This window comes from Pungitius pungitius, chromosome 9, assembly GCF_949316345.1.
Source record: "Pungitius pungitius chromosome 9, fPunPun2.1, whole genome shotgun sequence".
Lineage (NCBI taxonomy): Eukaryota > Metazoa > Chordata > Actinopteri > Perciformes > Gasterosteidae > Pungitius > Pungitius pungitius.
This window is the reverse complement of record NC_084908.1, coordinates 15,429,047-15,451,484: the sequence shown is the minus strand read 5'-3', so window position 1 is coordinate 15,451,484 and position 22,438 is coordinate 15,429,047. Positions and strand designations below refer to the sequence as shown.

The window sequence follows — 22,438 nt, the reverse complement described above, 5'->3', positions numbered from 1 at the left end:
AAACCCAAGGGAGTACCAGCTGAGGGGGGGGGGGGGGGGGGCACGTTTGAATATGTCATAGAAATAGCACGAGGGTGTCAGCCGAGGCCGGGGCTCGGCGAGCAAACATGTTGACTATGCATTACGCCCCAAAAAAGAAGAGAGAGAATTAGAGAGTCAGGCAGCACAGGGGTGGGGGAGAGGGGAGGGGGGAAGGGGGGGGTGCTTTGACATCATTTGCGTGGCTCTTTTACACCCACTGCGCCACCGGATTTCTCGGGAGTTATTAATGTTTGTCATTAGCTGCATTACCCTGGAGGACAGTGACTGGGGGGGGAAAAAAAACTGCAGAAATTTATATGGGACAAATATTGACAATAGCTGGCTCCTGGGTATTGGAGAGGAAGAAAAGATGCAAACTATGTTAATGAATGGTAATTAACCACAAGGGTTTGTCTCTCCTGGATCCCAGCTAAATTGGTCCCCGAGTTGCAGCTAGAGACAGTCCTGGCCTAATCCTTTATTATAAAAAGATAAAGGAAAACGACATCATTAGCATATATTTGAGAAGGGAGGGGGGATTAAAAAGTGGAATTATTTCTTTTTAATTCCTGAACGGAGGATTCTCCGCACCAGTGTTAATTATACATAACAAAAAGAAAGGAGGAATGCAAAGAGGAGGAAAACAAAAGCTAGAAGAGGTATAGAAGGACTAGAAGAAAAAAAAAAAAACTTGAAGGGGAGGTGTGTGTGGTCTCTTGTGTGGGATGCCAGCTCAAGGACAGAAGAGACTAGGATTATGGTTTAATATTCAAAATGAATAACACGAGCAGGAGGAAAAGGAAAGCAGATAGAAGGTGTTGGAGGAAGCCTCGTCAAGTGTGTAATGCAGCCCTGAGCGGCGCCGTGCGGATGCTCCTGTGGACCCTTGGTAACGATGTCGACAGCAGGGGTCACGTGCTACAGACGGGGACCACGCCAACAGCCAGCTGTCAATCACCAGGGAGGTGCGAGAGCCCCGCTGTCCGCGCAGTTACCACGTGACACTCCTTTGAACTAGTGGGAAAACACAAGAGACCATTTGGAAAACACCACCACGAGGTTCATGGTTTCAAAACAATGAAGAAAACAATATAGACAAAGTAAAAAGAGAGACATTTGTGGTATATTGTACAATTTTATTTTGAAGAGAAGAACGGAAATTGTTATTATATAATCGGTATTTAACATAATTATTAAATTATCACCAAATAATTCTAATACTAGAAGCTACAACAAATTTTATAAATCAACAAAGAGATCATTTTATAAAATTCAGTGGGCTTACATCGTGGCATAGATTCTCTGAGAGCAGTGTAGTATCAGGTCTGATAAATGGATCCAAACTTATAGGGAATAATCTGTGCTTTTTTTTTTACACACTTGGCTATCTGAAAGTGTTGACTTGGCACTGCTAGGTCAAGTCCCTGCACCCTAAGGTGCTACAGGTGCCAAATAAATTAGTGGGAGAAGTAAAAAAAAAAAAAAAAACTTAAACATTTACGTAAGCATTTGCCTTATCACCCCAGGTCTGCGTCCAGAGTGGCTGCATTGTAGTAAATGAGCTTGGCGCTAAAGGGGCCCTGTCCAATAGACATAGTGCACTGAGCGCTAACACAGATGTCGAGGGCTCATTTACAAAAAGCCGGGGCCTTTGAGCTGAGCCAGTGGACCCGGAGTGAGTCGACAGCGCTTTTCCAACAAATGTTGGTTCTGCTGCCCCGGCTCAGCTTGGCTCAGCCCAGCTCCCACTGAGTAAGAACCGGGGGGGGAGGCGAAAAAGAAGCAGATGACAGTTTTTCCAGCCTCAGCCCAGGGAGTCAGGCTTTTTCGCTGACTGGTGTTGCGAGCGCGGCCAGCTCTTCTGTCAGCACTTTCCTCTCCTTCATCTTCACGAGCACAGCCTCCATTAGCTGGCCGGCAGAGGGGATCTGCAGGGGAGGGAGAGGATAGAAAAAGGGGTGTGGGGGTGGAGGAAGTAGGGGTTAGTGAAAATGGGGAAAACACAAAAAATGCACCTCTATTAAAAAAGAAAAAAAAAGAAAAAAAGAGTCGGATTTCTGACACTTGGCAGCTTTTCGAAGAGCCTTTGTGCCGCTTCGTGAAACAACAAAGCCTCCGATGGGGCCTGAGGGCTTGTGAAACTTTGAGGGACCGTCCATGTTGAGTGTTCTGACAACGAAATTCATAAAACAGGCCACAGAGCAGTAGCTCTGCCACCTAATCCCACTTAACTGAAGATCATATGGGTCTGGCCATATGGAGCATACGAGTCTAGCAGGCTTCTCCTCAGCGTTAGCGGACTTTGATTTGGCTGACAAACCCGACTGAAGAAGAACCTGCATCTAGGGATAGGTAGGTATTGTTGCTTTAAAGTAATTAACACAAACACATATTGGGATTTGGTCTGCGGCTGACATGTTTTAAGGATCTGAAACTACCGCCGGATTCATTTTCAAAAAAAATAATTTTGGCGAGTAAAAACTTCAAAAACTAAAACTCCTGCAGTCCCCATCCCCTTGACCCATCTCTCCTCTCCTTCATTATGGGTAGCGGGAGCAGAGAACACAAGGTGTGTGCTGGGAGTCAGTTCCAACAGATCGGGGGTGCATCAAACACACTGCGTATCCCGTAGAGAACCACCACACTCAAGTAACTGCTGAGACATCTCCCTCTGCCTCGGCCCTACAGAGAATTCACTCGCCCTGTACACGCTCATGTCGGCGCACACACACACACACACACACACATGCGCACAATTTCCTAATCAACTAATTGCGCTAAGAGCCACTAACTATGCAAACAAACTAAAATAGAGACGCGGCCACAACACAAGGCTCTATGGGACACTAAAGAGGGAGACTGGATCATTAAAAGCCCTGATAGGGGAATATTGGTAACACTAACAAGTAAACATGTTCTAGATGAACCAGATGGAGTCAAAACCAAGTATGAAAGATTAAACCCCATCTACTTTTAATCCCTTTATTCACATAAACATGTTTTCATCTCAGTGGAAGACGACGTGATGAAACGGAAAGAGGGAACCGGGGATGCGGTTCACAGGCCGGCGTGTGAACCGCGCACGGACACGACGGCATCCAACGTCTCTACAAGCCTCCAATAAAGTCAACAAGCTCACACAGGACCGTCCTGTCCATTGGTCCTCACGGGCCATGTTGGCTGGGGAGCGATACCCTGCGGGGCGGTTGGGGGTAAGCTGTGATGCAGCTGCTCTGCGTGATCCCCCGGGCGGCTTGAGGCAGCGTTACGGACTGGCACTAATGTTATGCTACGGCCGATTTAGCCGGGGCCCCTGTCCCCTTTGGCACAGCCAGCCGACAGCAGCGCTAAGCAACGCAGACGCTGTTTTGCAGGAGGCCCCGTCGCCCATGGCGACAGTCAAAAAAAAAGCTACGGTAGCATTAAGCCATGCTAACTCACATCATTACTATTCAACAGGCCCTGCAGAGCAGACCTTTTGTCCAGGTGTGATTTCAGGAACATGTTTAAGAAGTGAACCGACATGTAAAGCTGACACTGACAAGCGTGTGTGTGTGTGTGTGTGTAAGAGAAGAACAAGAGCTGCAAGCCAAAGGTGTTTTCATGAGCCAATTAAATGACATTGCTATTCTATAGCCTGGGGCACACCTCAAGGCAAGGAGCAGCTCAAAGTTGAAGCACTCCAGTGACCATTGTCTGGTAGTGGCATTACACACATCAACTTTTTTTTCTCCTTAAAAGATCGATCATCCCAGCTCTTTTGTATTTTCTCTGAGAACGTGTTAGGTCAATTATTTCCAAGGGCCCAATTTGTGAGTATATCTGAAGATTGTGGTAGGCTGCTGGATATCTAAATGACTCCAAATGAAGAAGGGGGGGAATCAGAGAGCCTAAAAGTGATATAAGGGGGTTCCTTTTTCAAATTTCTGTATGCAATCTGCATGCAATCAGCATGCGACTACCAAGTGGTCTCCCCCAGTCATAGTGTACCACCTTGTAAATGTATAATTAGGCAGATGTTGCTGATATTTGGCTTCCTTCAAATACCCTACAGGAGTGACTAACTGTATACATGTCACAGCAGCATACCCAACAGTGTATATAATTACTCTAACACACTGTACACTGCTGCTTTATTGGATAGTAACCATAAAAAAAAAGTTTAGGATCCAAATGGTGTGACAGGAGCATCATCAGAGTAGGGACGGATTTTTGCTATAAATCTTTGTCCCTGGCTAGTGAGCTGCTTCCGATCTAGGCCACTACTCAAGGTAAGGGAGAAGTAGCTATAGTTGTATTACAGTGGGGGGGGGGGGGGGGGGAACAGCTCTTTGATCTTTGATCTTCTCACTTTTGTTTGAAAATCAAATTGATCAAACGGGGGAATAACAACAACAACAGCCTGATAAATAGATTAAAAAAAAAAAAAAAAGCACAAAGGCACCATACTAAAAAGTCTTGCATTTGATTATCTCTGATAATGAATATGTCACATTTACAAAAGGGGGCTCAGGTGAAAAAATCACTAAAGCCCCGGCAAGCCTATTCTCTCCCTCTCCTTCATAATTACCTACCCTGCAGCAGAGCAGATCCCTCTCTCTTCTCCCCTTTCGGTCACTAGAGACTGATATGAAAGGGAATTGGACACTTGGGGCCACAAATACTGTAATTAAAAATCTCTCCTTTTCTTGATACGTTGTTTGGAAACATCATTTCAGTGTGCAACCTGCATTTGTTAGGGATCTGACCTAAATACACTCAAGATTAAACACGGGAAGGCAATGAGATGATTCAGGCACGATTGGGGTATAAATAGAGAAAGGTGATATCCATACAAAACAAAAGCAATCTTAGGGTGGATTCAGCAATCAAGAACACACCCGTGATTAACAGTACGGCTCATTGGCCGAGGTAATGTACTGGGAAGCAGTTACAATCAACCAACAGGTTTCGTGCCTGCAGCTAACTGTCACATATAAAATAGGAGGTTGCCTCTCAATGTGTTTTAACCTGACGGATCTAACCCGTCTAATCATCTATTCAATGAGGAAACGTCTACTTTTGTTGTTGATTCTCTTCCTGTAGTAACCTGTAGTAAAGTGAAATTCCACTACCCTCGGGTACAATCGGACTAGCAGTAACCTTAAAGCTCTGAAATCGCATCGGGACTACAGAAAAACTACATTTTGATTCACTTCCCAAAATATGCTATATCATATTTTTTAGCTTGCCCGATTAAGTAAGTAAGCCCGAAGAGCTTAATGGCTAAGAAACAGCGGCAAAAGGCTGCATCGGCTGTTTCTATTCATGTGTTTAACGCAAGTCCAACTGAAGGAATAAGTCACAGCGTGCTGTGGTATTAGTAAAGTCTCCTCCAGGGAGCCACTGTTCCAGTGACATATTTACAGTACAAAGGCTTGTGCTCCAGTCCCCTACACACACACCCCCACACACACACACACACACACACACACAAACACACACACAAACAGACAGAAAAAGACTGGCTGATTTAATTAGCTCAATCATTAAATAAGGCTTAATTAGAGTCACTTTCCTTCCGAGTGTGGGACTCAGAGAGCTGTTCCTTGTCATTACAGCGGCATAATGAGCCACACAACACGCTACCCATCGCCCTCGCAGCGCCGACAACAACAGAAAACTTTCCCACCGCATTAGCGCCGTAAGGCATGGAGCCTTTGGTGTCTTTAATGATGTAAGCCCCGAGGGAAGCACGTGACGACGAGAGGCTTGGACGGGAGGTGACGTGAATAAAGTCTGTTATTTGAATTTAGATAAACGACGCCATTAACATCGCAGCAATAAGCCGCGGCGACGCCTCCCCGAAGTTCAATAAGGTTCTGAAATGTTCAACCCCGTAGCCCATCCATAAACGCCTTTATGTTTTATAACAAGTCCAGTCCAGATGGGTCTGGCCTGTCTCTGCTGCCGTCCCAATGGAATGTTCACCTGCTTGTTATGGTTTGGAGGCTGATAAGAAGTGATGCCTGTACGTCTCCCTCCGGTGTGATTGCAAAGTAAATATTAGCAGGCCCTCAGCGCCGCAACGAACCACTGTCCTCTCGTAAAGAAATCAACAGAGTCAATGACTTTTTAAATGTTATTATGCTGTCATGAGGCTTTGAGATGCGTACGTGTGTGTACAAAATGAGTCTGAAAAATGATCTGGAGGGAATGCGCGCGTGTGTTTGAATGCATGTGCACACGCTTCCATGCACATGCTCCTCATGTTCATTATTGGCCAGCAGCAGAAGCCAGTCATTTCCCTGTCTTCATAAAGACTTGGCCCATTAAATTCTACCTCCAGTCAATAATTAGGACTCCACAAATAAACCAAAGGCAATTAAATCAATGCTTCCCCGGGCCGGTGCCTGGACCCCATGGCCCACATGGACACTCCATCTTCTCCGCTGGCCTTATTCATGGTGGGTTGCGGTGGAGCCATACAGTACACCCCCTGGCCTGCTCATGATTATTAGATAGCGCCGTCCCACGATCCCGACTACGGAGCGCCGCTTATGGTGGCTCTCCACTGAGAGGCTTAGGGTTTGATTTCATTAACTCACCCGAAGAGGTGAGAGACGCCGAAATGAACGCAATGTTTCATTTGCCACGGCTTCAGCATGAAGGGGGCAGTAACTCAAAGCATTCACACACACACACACACACACACACACACACACACACACACACACACACACACACACACACACACACACACACACACACACACACACACACACACACACACACACACACACACACACACGCTGCTGGCCTATGTGTTGTGGAAGTCTCCCTTTCTTGTTACGCTGACATGTGGCAGTGCACGGCAGTGATGGCGAGCACCGGCCCACACACACACACACACACACATCTATATGCACACACACACCGATGCACACATACATTCTGCTCTTGAGCTCTTTCACATCTGCAAACACACACAGAGTGAGTGATGGGTAGGCTATTGACAGGGCCACTGAGATAATAAAGTGCTGTCCCACTGGCAGCTCCATTAGGCACTGACAGTGACAAGATGAGGCTGTCGTGCACACGCACACACAAATACGCACACATCCACATCCTCTCGCAGTGACAGCCAGCCAGTTAAGGACATGGATCTCTCCCTCATCTTTGCTTTCACCGGGTCTATTTCTGTCTCTGTGTCTTTTTAACCGAAGAAGTGTGTGTGCGAGTGCAGCTCGGGGGTAAGATCATATCACTATTAGGGGAGTGTGTTATTAGTGTCACAGGCAGGGTGACAGGCTGGTGCCCGTCCATTTCCACGGATGTTCTGCTTGGTGAGCCTTTCATAAGCTATGACAGAGAGCACGGAGGCAAAGGGAGCACAGTATGATCGTTCTTGAAACGTTCCCTCACTATCAAAGCGCTCTTTTCTCAGCATCGTGTGCAGTTCAGGGACGTTATCATAGGGGTCCAACCGACAGGCACTAAGAGCGTCTTCATAGCCCCTTCGCCTGGTCTCTTAGCATGTGAGACATCCCACCAGCTTCTCGGAAAAGAATACAGAAAAACCAGAGATGCAGATGCATTCTGTTGTCCCCTTGACACAAGAGCCTGCTTTAAAATAAAAAAACAGAAGAGAGACGGAGACGATGAAAAATTCAAAATAAATAAATGAAAAAAACAAAAACACAGTGAGATGGACTTGAAAGGGGATAGAAAAAGTATGTTGCAGGGCGAGGGGGGGGGGGGGGGGGGACTGCGGGGGTCCCAGCGGTTCCCGCAGAGACCTAGGGGCGAGTCTCAGCCTTGTCATTCTCTTCTCCACTCCCCACATCAGCTCCTCCACCCCCCGCCCCCTTCCCACCACCCCTGTTCTGCCCACGGAAAACGTCGATAGCAGGCTGCTGGTGCCGAGGTCTCTGGTGGACACTAGCTCATTCTCCCGGCATCGACAGGCCCGCCAAATCAATATTTAGTTCCCCACTAACAAGCTGCCTCGGGGTCTGAGCCAGAGAGAGAGGGAGAGAGAGAGAGAGAGAGAGAGAGAGAGAGAAAGCAATGCAGGACAGTGGAGGATGGCAGAGAGACAGAGAACAGGGACTGAGAGCTGTCCAGCTAGAAGGGAAAAACATGGATTCAGAAGAGTGTGTGTGTGTGTGTGTGGGTGGGAGGGGGAGAGGGAGGTGGAAAGGTCAGGAGAAGAGCTGGGGAACAAGAGAACAGTGTCTGGTGTGTGTCGTGGTGCGGAGGCGACGCATGAGTGCCTACGGCAGCCGCTGACAAGAACACAGACAAGACACACATACGCACAGTCGACACTCTCAATCATGCACATATCACAGCGAGCAGACGTTGACAGCACTCGAGTAAAGCTCCAGCGGAGCACTCACAGATGAGTGGCTGTGCACACAAAGACACACACACACACACACACACAAAGTGAAGATGTAGTTGCTTTCCTGTGTTTTATCTTTTATCATCATTGCTTTTTTTTTCTTCTTTTTTTCCAGGGCCTGGAGCACGACACATTGGAGTGGGAATGAAAAATGAATTCTCCGTTTACAGTTGATGGCGGAAACCAGTGCTCAAAATGTTCTAAACTGAAGACTGACAAAGAGAAGCATCTGCAGTGTTGGGTTAAATGACTTCCAAATTCAAAGACAAGGTGTTAATTCATTCCTTCAATAAAATAAAAACGAAAGTCAGTATTGCTCTGTAAAACACAAAAAAGAAGCTTTATTTGAAATTATGAACATTAGAATAGCAGCAAAGATAAGGTTGAGTTATGTCTACCTGAGCAGGGAATGAAGTCCCACTCCCTCTCTGTGTGTTGTTATTCAAGCTTCTCTTTTGCTTTTTTTGGAATGTGCAAATGTGCTTCAGTGCATTGAGCGTGCCCGACTGGTTAGATCACAGACAGCCAAGACATTTCTCCCAATGTAAATGAAGAGAAAAATGATTTATCCATCCGGATCAGCTTTAATTGAATAGATTGTTTCCTCGGGTCATGCTACACGTCAGTTTTACAAAATCCGAGTCTCTAATTGTCCAGGTAGGTCTAGGCCCTAGCGTATGTGCAGGGTGGAGTAACTCTGGGTGATCATAGTTCCAGAATTGTGAGCCTGACCTTCTGTTGGAGGATGTGGTTGAGGTGCTGCAGCCACTCCTGGTCTCTGGAACTCTCTGATCGAGGCTCCGCTCCCTGCAAACACAGCCGCAAATACAATGAAATGACAGGATGAAGAGTGAAAGATGCAAGTGGAATCGTGACAACTGTGAGAGAGATTATCTCCAATAAATCTCACGAATCTTAGAGTTCTGTACTTGGGTAAAATGTAACATTTCATGTGAATCAGAAAAGAGTCCCTTGATGTTTTTTAGAGAGAACCCGCTGCTGCATCTTTCAATTGGCCCCTGTTAGTCTCCTGCTTGAGGGCAGAATTGTAGCATCACACCACCCAGGACCTTGGAGGAGCTCTCTGGAGGCCGAGTGGCGAGGAATACGTTTGCATGCTACTCGTGTATTAAGGCCTAACAGAGTGGTAGCCTTGTTACCGCTAATGACCAGAAAGAAGTGCAACGGCGGGGCCATGTACACCTCAGCACTAATGCGTTAGCTCCTCACTTCAATCCCCAGGTGTTGCCGCTGGAAATGATGTCACGAGCCTTGTGCTGCTTCACGGGGCCACGGGGGAGGGGGGGGGTACATGTGGCAGAATCTTAAAGGTCCAACGGCAAAAGTCCACGAGGGGGCTCATGAGTGTTCTGAAGATCACCTGATATTCATGACAACAATAACGGGTGTCAGTCCAACTTACTAAATAGCGAATTGGTCCTTATATTATCTCTATTATTCAATCTGAGGACACCAATGTCTCCAATGTCAAATGCTTCTTTGTCTAGTTTTTACTGAACAACCACAATCAAGGCTTTTAAACTTTTGTACTACACAAAGCAAGTGGCCTTTCTTCTGAACAAGACGTGGCCAAGACGTGGGCATTGGTTGCATCGCGTTACTGAGAAAGCCGGCAATGATCGGGGGGGCCGGAAGCGGGTGGAAATATTAGCGAGAGAGGAAAAAGAGGGCGAGGGAGGGGGCTCTTTTTGTGACCACCGGCTCCCAAGCCTCCCGCAGGGTTGAACACGATGTGTGAAACAGTGCATGTGAGTGTGCTAGCCCACCCTTGGTAGATATATAACAATGCACTGACCCTCCATCAAACATTAGGTGCAAAAACAAACTGGCCCGGCAATTACAGCCTTATTACATCTGGATCATTAACTCCACAACAAGTTGCCGGGGGAGCCCGGAGCTGCTCGGCCCTCTCTGGTCCTCTGTCGGAATGGACAGAGTCGAATAACGGCGCCGAGCTTGTGTGTAAGCATGTGTGGTGCACTTAGGGTTGAGCAACTCTTAAATGCCTCCTTTGCATCTATATGCGTACATCATATTGATTTTGTGGGTTTGCGTGTGTGCGTGAGCGTAACGGAGCATCCGTAAGTTTCTGTATGACTTTTAAAAAGCTTTGAAAAAATCAATTAACAAATTAAAAAGACCTACGAACAAATTCCATTCCCACGAAATAGCTGAAAATACTTTTAGTTGCAGTGCTGTCTATAAATACAGAACCTGCTACACAAATAAAAACTCACCTCTACACCTCAACAAATCAAGGAGGACAGAAAATACATTTATATTAAATAAATATTAAACACACACAGTTGTGGTCAAATGTTTTAAAACATATGTATATAATGTATATACATGTATATAATGAGTTTATAATAATTTCTACAACTATTTTTCTGTGTTGGAATGATTGGAGCACAAACATTGATAAATGTGGGTTCTTTTATGAATTTATTATGAGTCTTCTGAAAATATATATATATATATATATATATATATATAGACCCAGCAAGAAATAAGTCATAAAAGAACATTCTGATATTCATTATATTCAAAAGTACGTTAATTTCCAAACCGAACAGCAGCGCGCTACAATATTTAAACCCTGCGCTAACATTGTTGTCATGCAAAATCGGCCGAACTAAAGAAGGAGTATTCTCATTTAAAAGTAAGAATGAAGCCTGAAACCCAACCCTATTGAGCTCTCGGTTTGGATTCAGCACACTGGCATCACACAACCATGTGAATAAATGAATACGCTTGCTACGTGTTGGACTTGTTGAAGACTGGAAAATCCTGATAACCTCATGTCTCACAACGTCCTCAAGTCCAAAAGGAATACATACAAGATACAAGGGTTCTTGCAAAAGCTCCCAACATTTCTTGACTGAGGAGGGGGAAAGATATCGCTATTTTTATAAGAGTTCATGAAACTTCAACTGTGTGAAACTTTCCAATTGTGGAGGGTTGTTGACCATATTTGTTTTAAACACCGAAAGCTAGAGAAGTATTGTGTGCACATATTACAGTTTGGGTCGGCTGGTTTAAGTAGTGCGGCCTTGATTTTGAATCCCTATAAAACACACACACGCACACACACACACACACACACACACACGCACACACACACACACACACACACGCGCACATACACACACACACACACACACACACACACATTTCCTTACAGATGTATAACATTATATAAATATTGTGGATTTACACTGATGTATTTCTAATAGCATTTGAAACCAGCTCCTCCCGTTGTCAGGATACTCAATGCAGCTATTTAAATCAGCATCAGACCGAAATCAGCATTACCGTCAATGCATCTCCAGCATAGTGTTCAATTAACAAAACAGGAAGGACACCTCTACCCCGTTAGAGCCCCGAGCAGCACGACATTACCCAGCATTAACACTAGGGAGAAAACGAGTGGTGTAGAGTGTTGCTCACACGCCGATGTTTCAGCTCTGATGAGGGGGACTTTTTTTTAAAGTGAGAAACTGTTCCCTGTCCTCTCCTGGGTGGAGCCGAGCTGCAAAGGGCTAAAATTGGTTTCAAGTGTGAGTAAGTGCCTGGAGGGCCCTCTCTCATCTCGTGATAGATGGGAGGACGTCCACGGGGGTGGGTGGTTGATTGTAACATGGTATCGCTAATTGATGACATCGCTGGGTATGATCTATAGTGAAGGCCCCACCAAGTTTGAAAAAAGTGTGAAAGACTTTTTGCAAGCAGCCGACCGTCAATAGCAAAGATTTTCAGTTCAATGACGGCTCTCAGCCGGAAGAAAAGAGTTGTACTTATTTCAACTTGTGCTGTATTAAATTTTGTGTCAAGGTGATCGGGGCTGCAGGTGGTGATGGGTGTTTGATCTTGTCCAGAGCAACAACACAAGCTTCAACCATGAAGCCACATCCAGCAACTTACTTCCCAACGTGTTGGTGACATGTCTTCATGCGTTTGAAGCCATGGCCCATTGACGTTATTTCACGCCTTGGTGCAGAAAGAAAGCGTTGGTGCGGCCCTCGCAGTGTTTCACGTTGCTAACTTTCCGCGATCTATTGGCCCATCGATACGTGAAGGTGAAACAGAAGCAGAGACTCACTTCCTTATGTACTTGCCACTGGGCCTTACAGCCTTTATGGTTGAAATCCTGCCATCGCAGATGGCCACAGTGACAGTAGCCCCTCATTTAGTGATATAGATATAGATTTGAATGAAATGCTGTACCGCTGTTATCTGGTCTTACCTGGTCAGTGTCCATTATGTCCGCGAGGTCATTCTCTGACATATTGAGGATTGAGGCAGCGACGGACTTGGCTTTGATCATAGACTTGGCTGAGCGCAGGCCCTTTGCTCCCACAGCGTTGGCCTGCCTCAACCTCCTCCTCTTCATCAACTGCTGCTTGACCTCTTGAACATCTAAAAGTATTTCACTGGCCAGGGCCTGAAGGGGGAGGAGGAGAAGAAGAAGGAGTTAAAAAAAAAGAAAGAAAAGAAAGAAGAGATGATGAAATGGATGTACAAAAACAAGACGAATAGCTCTGGCTAGCTGATGAATAAATGAAATTGATCAAGCATGCGCCAGAGAGGCCTAGTACATTATGGAGGAATATTGAGTTTGACACACACAGGTTCTCTTCGGTTTCGCCTCACGCTCCCTCGTAGGAATGTGAACCAGAGGGTTTGTTGCCCTGTCGATTGAAAGCTGAGGGAACCCAGCTTTGATACCAAACGTACCCAGAGTTTTGCTGAAACTCTCCAAAGACAGAGAATCACGCATCAGAGAGAGAGAGTGAGAGTGAGAGAGAGAGAGCTACTGAAAATACAGCCATTCATTTATTTATTTGCTTTCTGAATGTCTCTCTGTACAACAGGGCAACATAACACTGTTAATAATTAAGCTATGAGGGGTTTCAAATGGTGCCCAAGTGAATGGAGAGCGAGACGAGGAAGGCCTGGGATGGCACAGTTGTTGGGCACTAAATGGGAGTTTGCTCTAAATACAGACAGACAATTAAATGTTAAAACTGCCACTGTCCACGAGAAAAGTCAATAAAGTAAACTCCCCTTTGCTTCATTTTGAGCTTATTGATCGAGGCAATAATCTTCTGTATCATTCCCCTGTAAGCCAGCTGAAAGGCTGACCCTGGAATAGATGGTCAGAGACAGAAGAACTTCCTGTACACAAAAACAAGAATAAAGTAAAACTTACTCTTGGAAAAGCAAGGAAGAAGTACAGTGTGTACACACTTACGGTAATAAGGGTCATCCCACATGAACATGAACAATGTGGAATATGTGGAGCAATATGAAATATACACAAGTAGAGCAGAGACATTCAAAAAGGGTCACATTATATAAAGCCCATAGAGATGTAAACAACAATATAGGGTATATAAATCAACTCGTACGCTTGTCTAGTCCAGAGTCTTGGCTTCAGATAACAGAAATGGGAGCAGTTTAATCCAAATCCAGTTTCATAGCTGGCCTGCTACAACTATGTTGATGTAAAATAATCAGAATTGCACTGATTGAACAGGACGAGCAGAAACCCCAACCCTTGTAAACCTCCTAATGAAGGAAGGCAGCTCCAGCTCTTTTTGGTGATCTGAGAGCCGTGTTTACCCGTAAGGAATACTCAGCTCATTAACTAACGCTCTGAGATCCTATTATTTCATCCACAGCCTAATAGATATTCACTGTCACTGTTCAAGGGTTACATTCAATTGACCCGAACCCTGAATGTACAAGCATCCAGAAAGAGATTAAGGGGCGTATTTATCACTCATTCTCATCCCAGGGAGGGAAAAACGGAGGGAGGGGGATATGCAAGCATTCACACACACACACACACAGACTCACAAATTCACACAGAGCTACTCAAATAAATACATGGAAGGTGTTGTGTCGGTGTGTGTTTGTCGAGCTCTTAGCTTGACTAGAACATAAGCACAATTGCCAGAGGAGCAATTTAGACAGGACGAGGATTAGGGCAAAGAGATGGGGATCAAATGAGCAGCAAAAATATATCCTCTTTAATAACTAGCTACCTCTGAACCTCTTCACACACATGAGGACACAAAGGGCCATTTGAAAACATAAAGAGCCGAGTGGAAGTAAAAAAAAAGAGCTTTTTTTTGTCCAGCACTAATGTAAAAAAAAAAAAAGAAATGCTGTTTACTGGTGTTCATACACCTTACAAACTAAGATCTGTAGTTATGTGAGCACCGCTTAGACAACAGGTGATTGGAAGGAATACTGTCACTAGTCACATGTGGAGGTTGTTATTTAGGGTACTTCATAGCCAAGACATCAAATTCCAGTATCAGACATTTAAAAAAAAAAAGATAATACTCAAATGATGCAAATTCTGTACTGTTTCAGCGAGGATGACAAGCCAAAATATTCTATACAAGAGAACTATTTTTTGTGTGTGTGTGTGTGTGTGTGTTGAGAAGTAGTTACTACATGCAGGGCCACTGTTTAGCAGTTCAATAGCAGTGCTTACAGCCTGGGGCATGTGCAGGGGCCAAAAGGGTTTGCTGGCACACAATAAGAAAAATATATTCTACTTTCTTCACACACAAATACAAACGCACACACACAACAGCACATAGAGGCACAAAGGACAAAAAAAAAAAAAAAAACAAGCCCATAAAGACACACACAGACACATCCATACACACACGCGCAGCCCCCCGGTCCTGATCAATACATGACAAGAGTAAATCTCCTCCGGACGTCAGGCAGTCCAATCAAAGGGCTCGGTGTTCTTATAGGGAATCACAGGAGCCAGGGGGAGGCAAACAATGATGTGAATCCTCCACAATAACACAATGGCCCCGCCAGCCTTGGCTTATGGGAATGGAGGAGAGCATGAACTGTATTTCCATGCATTTCGATACACAAGTGGTTTTACATGAAATGCAGCCTATAGTTATTTGTAGATTCCATGCATGTGTCTCTTTTCATAAATGCGTACGGTTATGCTGTGTGAAAGAAAAATGGCAGAAGGGAGATTAGGAATAAAGAAAAAAAACATCCTATCCCCCTTCAATTACACTCATATGTAAGTAAGCCATAAAAGGACAAGAATAGCATCAGTCATTTCTGATTTTCTTGCCTTGTGTGGACTAAAAGGAATTGCCGTGAAACTGCATCCGCAATCTGCCACTTGATGTGTGTGTGTGTTTGTGTGTGTTCAAATACACTGCCGTCGCTATCTGTCTCTGCCAAGCGGTTTGCTCCTTTGATAGACAGGTGTCAGCCAAACAGAGATGATGGACAGTCTTTATCAGCCACTGCCAGACACACACGCAGACTGACGCAGACTCACAAACACACCTCAAGGTGACGGATTAGTCCGAGACAAAGACAATAGTGCCCCATCCCGTTGGGCACACGGTAGTCTCACGGTGGAAGACCGCGTCTCCCTATGTGTCAGAATGCAAATGCGTAAAGGCACATATACACACATTGGTACAGAGAATCAAGCTGTCCATTTGCTGACATTTGTTGGGGTTCTGGTTCGGGGGTCTGCAGTGCACGCCGAGCAAGGCGGTGGGGCGACCTCCCCCCTCGCCACATTTCCAAGCCACTCCTGAGGGATACGGAGACTAGGCCAAGCAGGATGTGTAATCCTACTAGTGCGTTATGGGTCTGGGTTTCCTCCCAGTAGGAATTTCTTTGCATGTGAAGAATCAAAAGGTTCTAATCTGGGCTCCTTGAGTTAATCAAACGGTCAGCTCTTATTCTTCTCATCACTTTCTAGTCTTCGTGTGGCTGAAATGTCAATTGTTGTCCAAATTGAGAGCTTCGCCTTGAGGTTAAGTTATGTCTAACAGTGGGTAGGTCTACATTACATAGGCATTCAGTTGAAGATATCGCAATATTGGATTTTCTTCATATCGCTGAACACTATCAAGAAGTGAACAGCTTAACACTAAACGAACCAAATTTTAGTAAACTCTTGAAGGGTTCATGACATCGTGGTGGCAACCTGTCAATCACAGGGTATCCTCTTCCTGAAGCACTCTTTGTTGTTTATTATTTATTTTACTACAAATGAAAGTGCAATTAGCAAAATTAACATCATACGAGACCATAGAGTCATTTAAATTGTTCACTGAGAAAATAAACCAAGGGAGAAGTAGAGTCATTTCCTCCTCAGACTTCTGTAGATTCGGACTTCTTTTTGCAAGTCATTGCCTCGTTGGCACAGTACCTTGATGAAAGAATGAAGCTGCTCCAGCTGGGAGAAGGCTTGACTGAGCTGTCTCTGAATCCTGTCCAAGGCATGGGAGCTCTGCTGGGTCAACCCCTCCATTTGCTCAGTGGCCGTCTGTTCCAGTGCAGCCAAAGCCTGCTCACTGGCTCCCACTCGGGCCTGCAAGGCATGCATGCGCTGCTCCTGCGAAGAAGAATCGTCAGCAGGACTGGTGAGCTGAAGGCAAACAATCTTTAGAAAGAAGAGGGTCCGCAAAGGTCCGTGACACATTTGTGGAAACTGTAGAATTGAACAATTGCCCATTGGTTTGGGTTTCGAATGATCAGTTTTAGGGCCCTGAGTTAGTTGCAGACCATCCTGAGCGGGTGTTACGGTGACCTCGGGCCAACCAGCGACGCACCCCCCCCCCCCCCCCCCCCCCCCGCTCTTCCCTTCAAACAAGTGTGTGCTTGCTAGATTCAGCTCATGTCTGTGCAGGAGAACACAGAGAAAGAGACGGTGTGTTTGCAGCTACTCACAGAGTCTCTGTGGTTTGAAGTTTTTGTTTGTTCTCCGAGCTTTATCTTTCGGACTCGTGTGAAGTTGCTGCCAAGCCAAGATTTCTTAATTTAGCTGGTATATCATTTAAAATTTTTAAATGAAACTTTAAATAAATTGTTTACATGACAAAATTAGTAGGGCTTTGTTAGCAACTATAATTCAATAGAAACAAAGTCAAAATTTGTCCTGTGGAGGAAAAAAGTGAATGTAAGCTACATATTGGGATTGTTTCATCTACAAAAGCAATTACATTCACTTAAAAGATAATATTTAACAAAAGGGGGGGGCCTATAGGATGCATTTAGCCCACTTTAGGCTTTAACCTAACCTCATTTTATTTTATTGTCAGTTTTGTACATTTTCTTAGTTTAACAATTCAGTCTTTTTAGGTTGATCAGTGTCAGAATCTTACATAAAATGTAATTTACTGTGAATAAAAGTTTTACAACAATCAAGAAAACATTCTCATGGTGTGAATTGTTCTTTTCTGCCCAAGGAGAACTGAAAACAGCTGCTGAGGTGGAAGCATTCATGAAAGCTTTTTCCCTACATATGCTGAAACCTCTTCTTTTATGTGGACTAATTACCAATACTTTTGAAATGTGTTTTTCCTGTAGAGGCGGTGTGCCATTGGGGTTGGAATCTCTCGGCACGTCACGGTGTGATTAGATTCTGATTCAGAGGACTGCAATGCGATTATAAAACTATTATCGATCAACTGAATGCATCGACAATAAATAATTAAAATTAAAGTAAACACTCGAGAGCAGGCAGTGCTGCGATACAGTTAAGTAGCTGAACTGGCCTCTCACTGCTCAAAGAGCTTAAAACCAAACAAAAGATCAAATTCCTAAAACAGTTCAAATACATTCATGTGATATTATTCTAGGGAGAACGAGCCGTTTCCTACCTTCTTTTCTAGATCCTCCTTCAGTTTTTTACAGGCGGTTTCGCATTGACTTTTCTCTGTTGTTGCGACACTCAGTCTCCTCTTCAGAGAATCAACCAGGGCCTTCCTGTTGGAGGCCTCCTCCGATAAAGCCTTCCCCTGTAGAAAGCCGGAACAAAGGGAAAACAGGAGGTAGAAAATGAAGCGGAGCAATTCTGAAGGAGGTACTTAAATGATGCAATCACACATTGCACTTATCTATTCTATTAGTTGACGTAAGAGTAACCACAATTGATTATTTGGGTTTAATGTCATTGATTGAACAAATTATATGGGATATGAGAAATTCAGAGCACTATTCTGGGATTACACGGATCAACAGTATTTTGTGTACCTTCTTCTCCAGGTCCTCCACCTGCCCACGGTAACTTTTCTCCATCTCCTGCAGGAACTTCAGTCTCGTCTTCAAGTCCTCCACCAGCTGCCTCTTCATGGCCACATCTCGCTCTGTGTGGCTCGCCCTGGGAAACACACACACATCAATAAACGTGCATATAACATTCATGCACAGGCACACACACACTCAGAGAGAGAGACACACACGCACACAAAGCTGGCAAGCACAGTGTCCCCATGCAGTGCATCAGGCATGACAGCTCATTATGACAACTAAATACACTGGCATGCTGTTTGGGGAAGTGGGGGGGGGGGGGACTTGAAATAAGGATGCATATGTAATTCTAACTGGCATATATTAGGACAAGTGCTCTGGCGGGGAATGCCGCACTAAGTGTGACTGGGGAGTCCTTTTGACAAACGGCATTTTGAATCAGCGGTGACACTACTTGAAAGACTGTTAACAAGTATTTAAATGTTTATTATTCGCGGCTCAGCATTACACCAGTCACACATAAAAAGACGTCAGCAGGGGGACCTGGCTTGGGAAAGACTGATTACGGGGGGGAACGTGTTCTAAAAAATATTGTTTGTTTTTGCACTGTATTGTGCTGATAATTCTTCCCTAAAGAGAGGCAATGTCTCGGTGTTGTAAGATATTCATGTCGTAACTGTTTCAAAACATGCACCCTGTGTCACTTCCTATTTTGATAACTTGCTATATTGACATGCTTAATATTCCAGCCTCCGTGAGGCCTTGTACTAAATGGGCTCAGTATGTTAGTACGTTTTATTCTGTTTTCATAAAAGGCAAATACGAGGCATTTTTCATGGTTGTCTTTACCTCGGGGAATTAGAACAAATAGAATAAAGATCATAAGCTTGCAGTTAATTAAAATGTTTTTCTGGCCTTTTTTTTCTCCATTTCAAAGATGTAGTAGACCTCTTATCTCACATACGCATCGTGGCTCACGTATTTTGAATAAACAGATGACGAAACGTTAGAGCAAATGCTTTCGTGTAAGTAAATGTCCCTGTCTCCCTTGGTGGATGAAGGCCTGAGGGCAGACTGGCTAAATAAATGTGAGCTTGTCCTATTGGAGTGACATTAAATTAAATGAGAGGAGTCTAGCCCGGGGTCTTTGGGGGAAAGTAGCGCTGGCTGGTTACCCCATGGATTTGGCCATTAATGAGAAAACCCATATTGAACCTTTCAGATGACTGTCTGGTGTTGACTTAAAGACGGAGAGCAGCAATAATAGCCCCAGCCGGCTCCCTCTGTCCCAATGCTAATGGCAATTAGATCGACAACATTTATTTTAGATGTTCTTGTCTCCTGCGCCCCAAAAAAAGGAATAGAGGATAAAAAAGAATGCGGGAGACGTGGCGCTTCAGCCAGAGCGTGTGATCTCTATTTATGAGTGTTAGTGGAAAAGAGAGCCTCAAACTATAGCGCAATCGCTCGCACGCTTGTTCCCTTTGTTCTGCGCTTGTTGCCGATATTGTTCATCAAACATGCGTGTATTGTAATGATAACAGTCAGTGGTCTGAAGTGCGAGTGCATAACAGAGAGCCGGAGCGCACTTTTCTGTGTATGTTGTTATGCATGAAGTGCGCGTGGACGTTTCATGTGGCTGATAGACAACAGGGCTAAAGATGAAAGAAGCTGCTTCATAAATAAGGCAGGGCCGTAGTGCCGGATATTGACTGAGGACATGCCGGTACACTTTGAAATTCATTCCTTTTCCCCCCTCTTCTCTTCTTTAAGGCGAAGCAGCCTTGCTCCCCGTGTGTGTGTGTGTGTGTGTGCTGAGATGTATATTTCAGAGACGTCTAGACATGTCTTTCATTCTGAGAAGGGGTCCCTCCATGGAGGCAAATGGTGAGGTAGGCAAGAAAAGATGGACGAGTTACATGCGTGCGTGCGTGTGTGTGTGAGTGCACAACAGTGTGTGACAAAATCCAGAGGAGACTGTCGTGGAAACCTAAGGGATGTTCACTCTGTCTGGCTGTGATCCGCTGTGCCTTAGTCACACACACAAACACACACCCCAGTGCGATTGCACACATGCCCAGGATGCATTATTGAGAATGGCAGGCAGAGGACACACCACACCAAACAAAGAGAATGAGAGGGAGGAAAGGCAAGTTGGTCTTTGTACCCTTCCCTTGGTTCAAAGATGAGACACTAATGCAGAATGGTGATGCACCACACGGTTTAAATCTTGACAGTTTCCCTGGGTGAATCGTTTGCAGCTGTACATTCGGACTTTGCGATTGCTACGCTAGGTGAACCATGTAACTCATTAGGGATTGTGGCCTTGAGGCCAGAGTGATGCTGTGTGGGTTTTAGTGTCATGGGCCAAAATGGTCCCTCCTTGCGGCACACAAACGATCGATACGCTGCTTTGATCAGCACTCCGAATGAGCTGCCCACATAAGTAACATCGCACCACATGACACACAAGACACCCACGTGCTCGCATGTGCATAGGCCCCCAATTTCTTCAGTAATTTCTATTCACTCGCTCACGAGAACACGCATAATTTCACAAGTGATTCATGCAGAGGAGAAGCATGCCTGGGTGGAGTGCAGCAGACAGAGTGCTGCCACATGGTGGAATCAAACACTACAGATGGGAGCAGCGGAGAGCGTGCAAACATGCCGACGGCGGAAAAACAGGGAGCCGGAGAGACAAAAACAGAGACAAGCATGCAAAAAGAGAAAAAAAGGGAAAGTCGCCACTGTTGGAAAAGACACAAGGAGAAAGACTTAATGGTAATACCAACGAAGAAAAAGGTGTGAAACTAACTTGTCCTGCAGCTGACGGAGCTTGTCCTCCTTCTCCTGGAGATGGCCTCGCAGGGCTTTGTTGGCTGCCACCTGCTTTGTGACCTCCGCACCTGCACTCTGGGGAGAGGGCACAAGCTGTGTGTGTGTGTGTGTGCGCGCGTGTGTGTTTCTTAATGCGTTTCGGTGTGCGATCGGAGGTGGGGGGAGGTTTTTCGCGACACGGCTGATGACAGGTCAGGCACAGCATGCCTCCTCATTATAGTTACAGCGGGGGGGTGGAAGGTGCTAAAAGAGGTTAAAAGGAAAGCTGTATTTTTGTGGATGACAAAAAGGGGAGTAATAGGAAAAAATAATGTATGGACCTAAACTACAGTATATATTTTGATGGGGGCTATACTGTTTATACATAAAAATTATACAAAATGTATTATTTCATAAAAGAATGTTGAACATATTTTAAAAATACAATTTCATCTTAATTAATAAAAATAAAAAAAATGTCTTTTTTGTTTTGACGCTTTAAATCTCTGCATTGCAATATATTAAGACTCATGATGACAGCCTGACTTCTGATCACTCGTTTGATGGATATTTGAACGTGCATGTTCACTTTGGTTTAAAGGGCCGACGGTCTCTGGTGGGAATTGTAACGGTACAAGCTTTTGACAATGTGCTCTCTCAGTGCGTGCACCCCCACAGCGCATCCCTCGCCTCTCCCTTTGCCTGTCACCTGACATGACTTCCTTGGCTGTGTGCAATGACAGCGGCAATCTGCTCGGTGACACTGATGAGCTCGCTGCAGAGCGGGTGATAGCGCCGCGGTACCACTCACACCTCATTCCCTATGATGTAGGGCACGTCTCTACTGTTATTCCCCATTTCTCATCTTTCTGACAGGTACCCGGTAACAAGATCAAATGATAAGAAAATGCTAATTTGTGTCGAAATCACACGCAATTTAAGGTGATGTTGAGTGTAGATGGAAAGGCTCAAGAATTTGTTTTTTATTGAACATGATCTGAAAGTAAAACCTTAAGAGAGTTCAATTTAGATTTTCTAAACTCCTCAAGGAGAGCCGGCTATTCAAACAAGTGAGGCGATAAAGGGACTCAGAAATATCAATATTTGATCAAATACCAGGGAATAAAACCATTAATGCCAGCA

General features: G+C 44.9%; 1 protein-coding gene across 1 annotated transcript in view; it reads right to left on the bottom strand.

The window, feature by feature from the left end:
- Positions 1-1,343: 1,343 nt before the first annotated feature.
- Positions 1,344-22,438, bottom strand: part of cntln (centlein, centrosomal protein) — a 69,967-nt gene continuing 48,872 nt past the window's right edge. The window contains exons 21-27 of the mRNA XM_037473067.2: positions 21,294-21,391; positions 18,479-18,605; positions 18,106-18,243; positions 16,653-16,838; positions 12,675-12,872; positions 9,140-9,214; positions 1,344-1,949 (exon numbers count right to left, since the gene is read on the bottom strand). Of these exons, the coding sequence (XP_037328964.2) occupies positions 1,839-1,949; positions 9,140-9,214; positions 12,675-12,872; positions 16,653-16,838; positions 18,106-18,243; positions 18,479-18,605; positions 21,294-21,391 (933 nt within the window). The 3' untranslated portion in view covers positions 1,344-1,838. The remainder of the gene's footprint in view (positions 1,950-9,139; positions 9,215-12,674; positions 12,873-16,652; positions 16,839-18,105; positions 18,244-18,478; positions 18,606-21,293; positions 21,392-22,438) is intronic.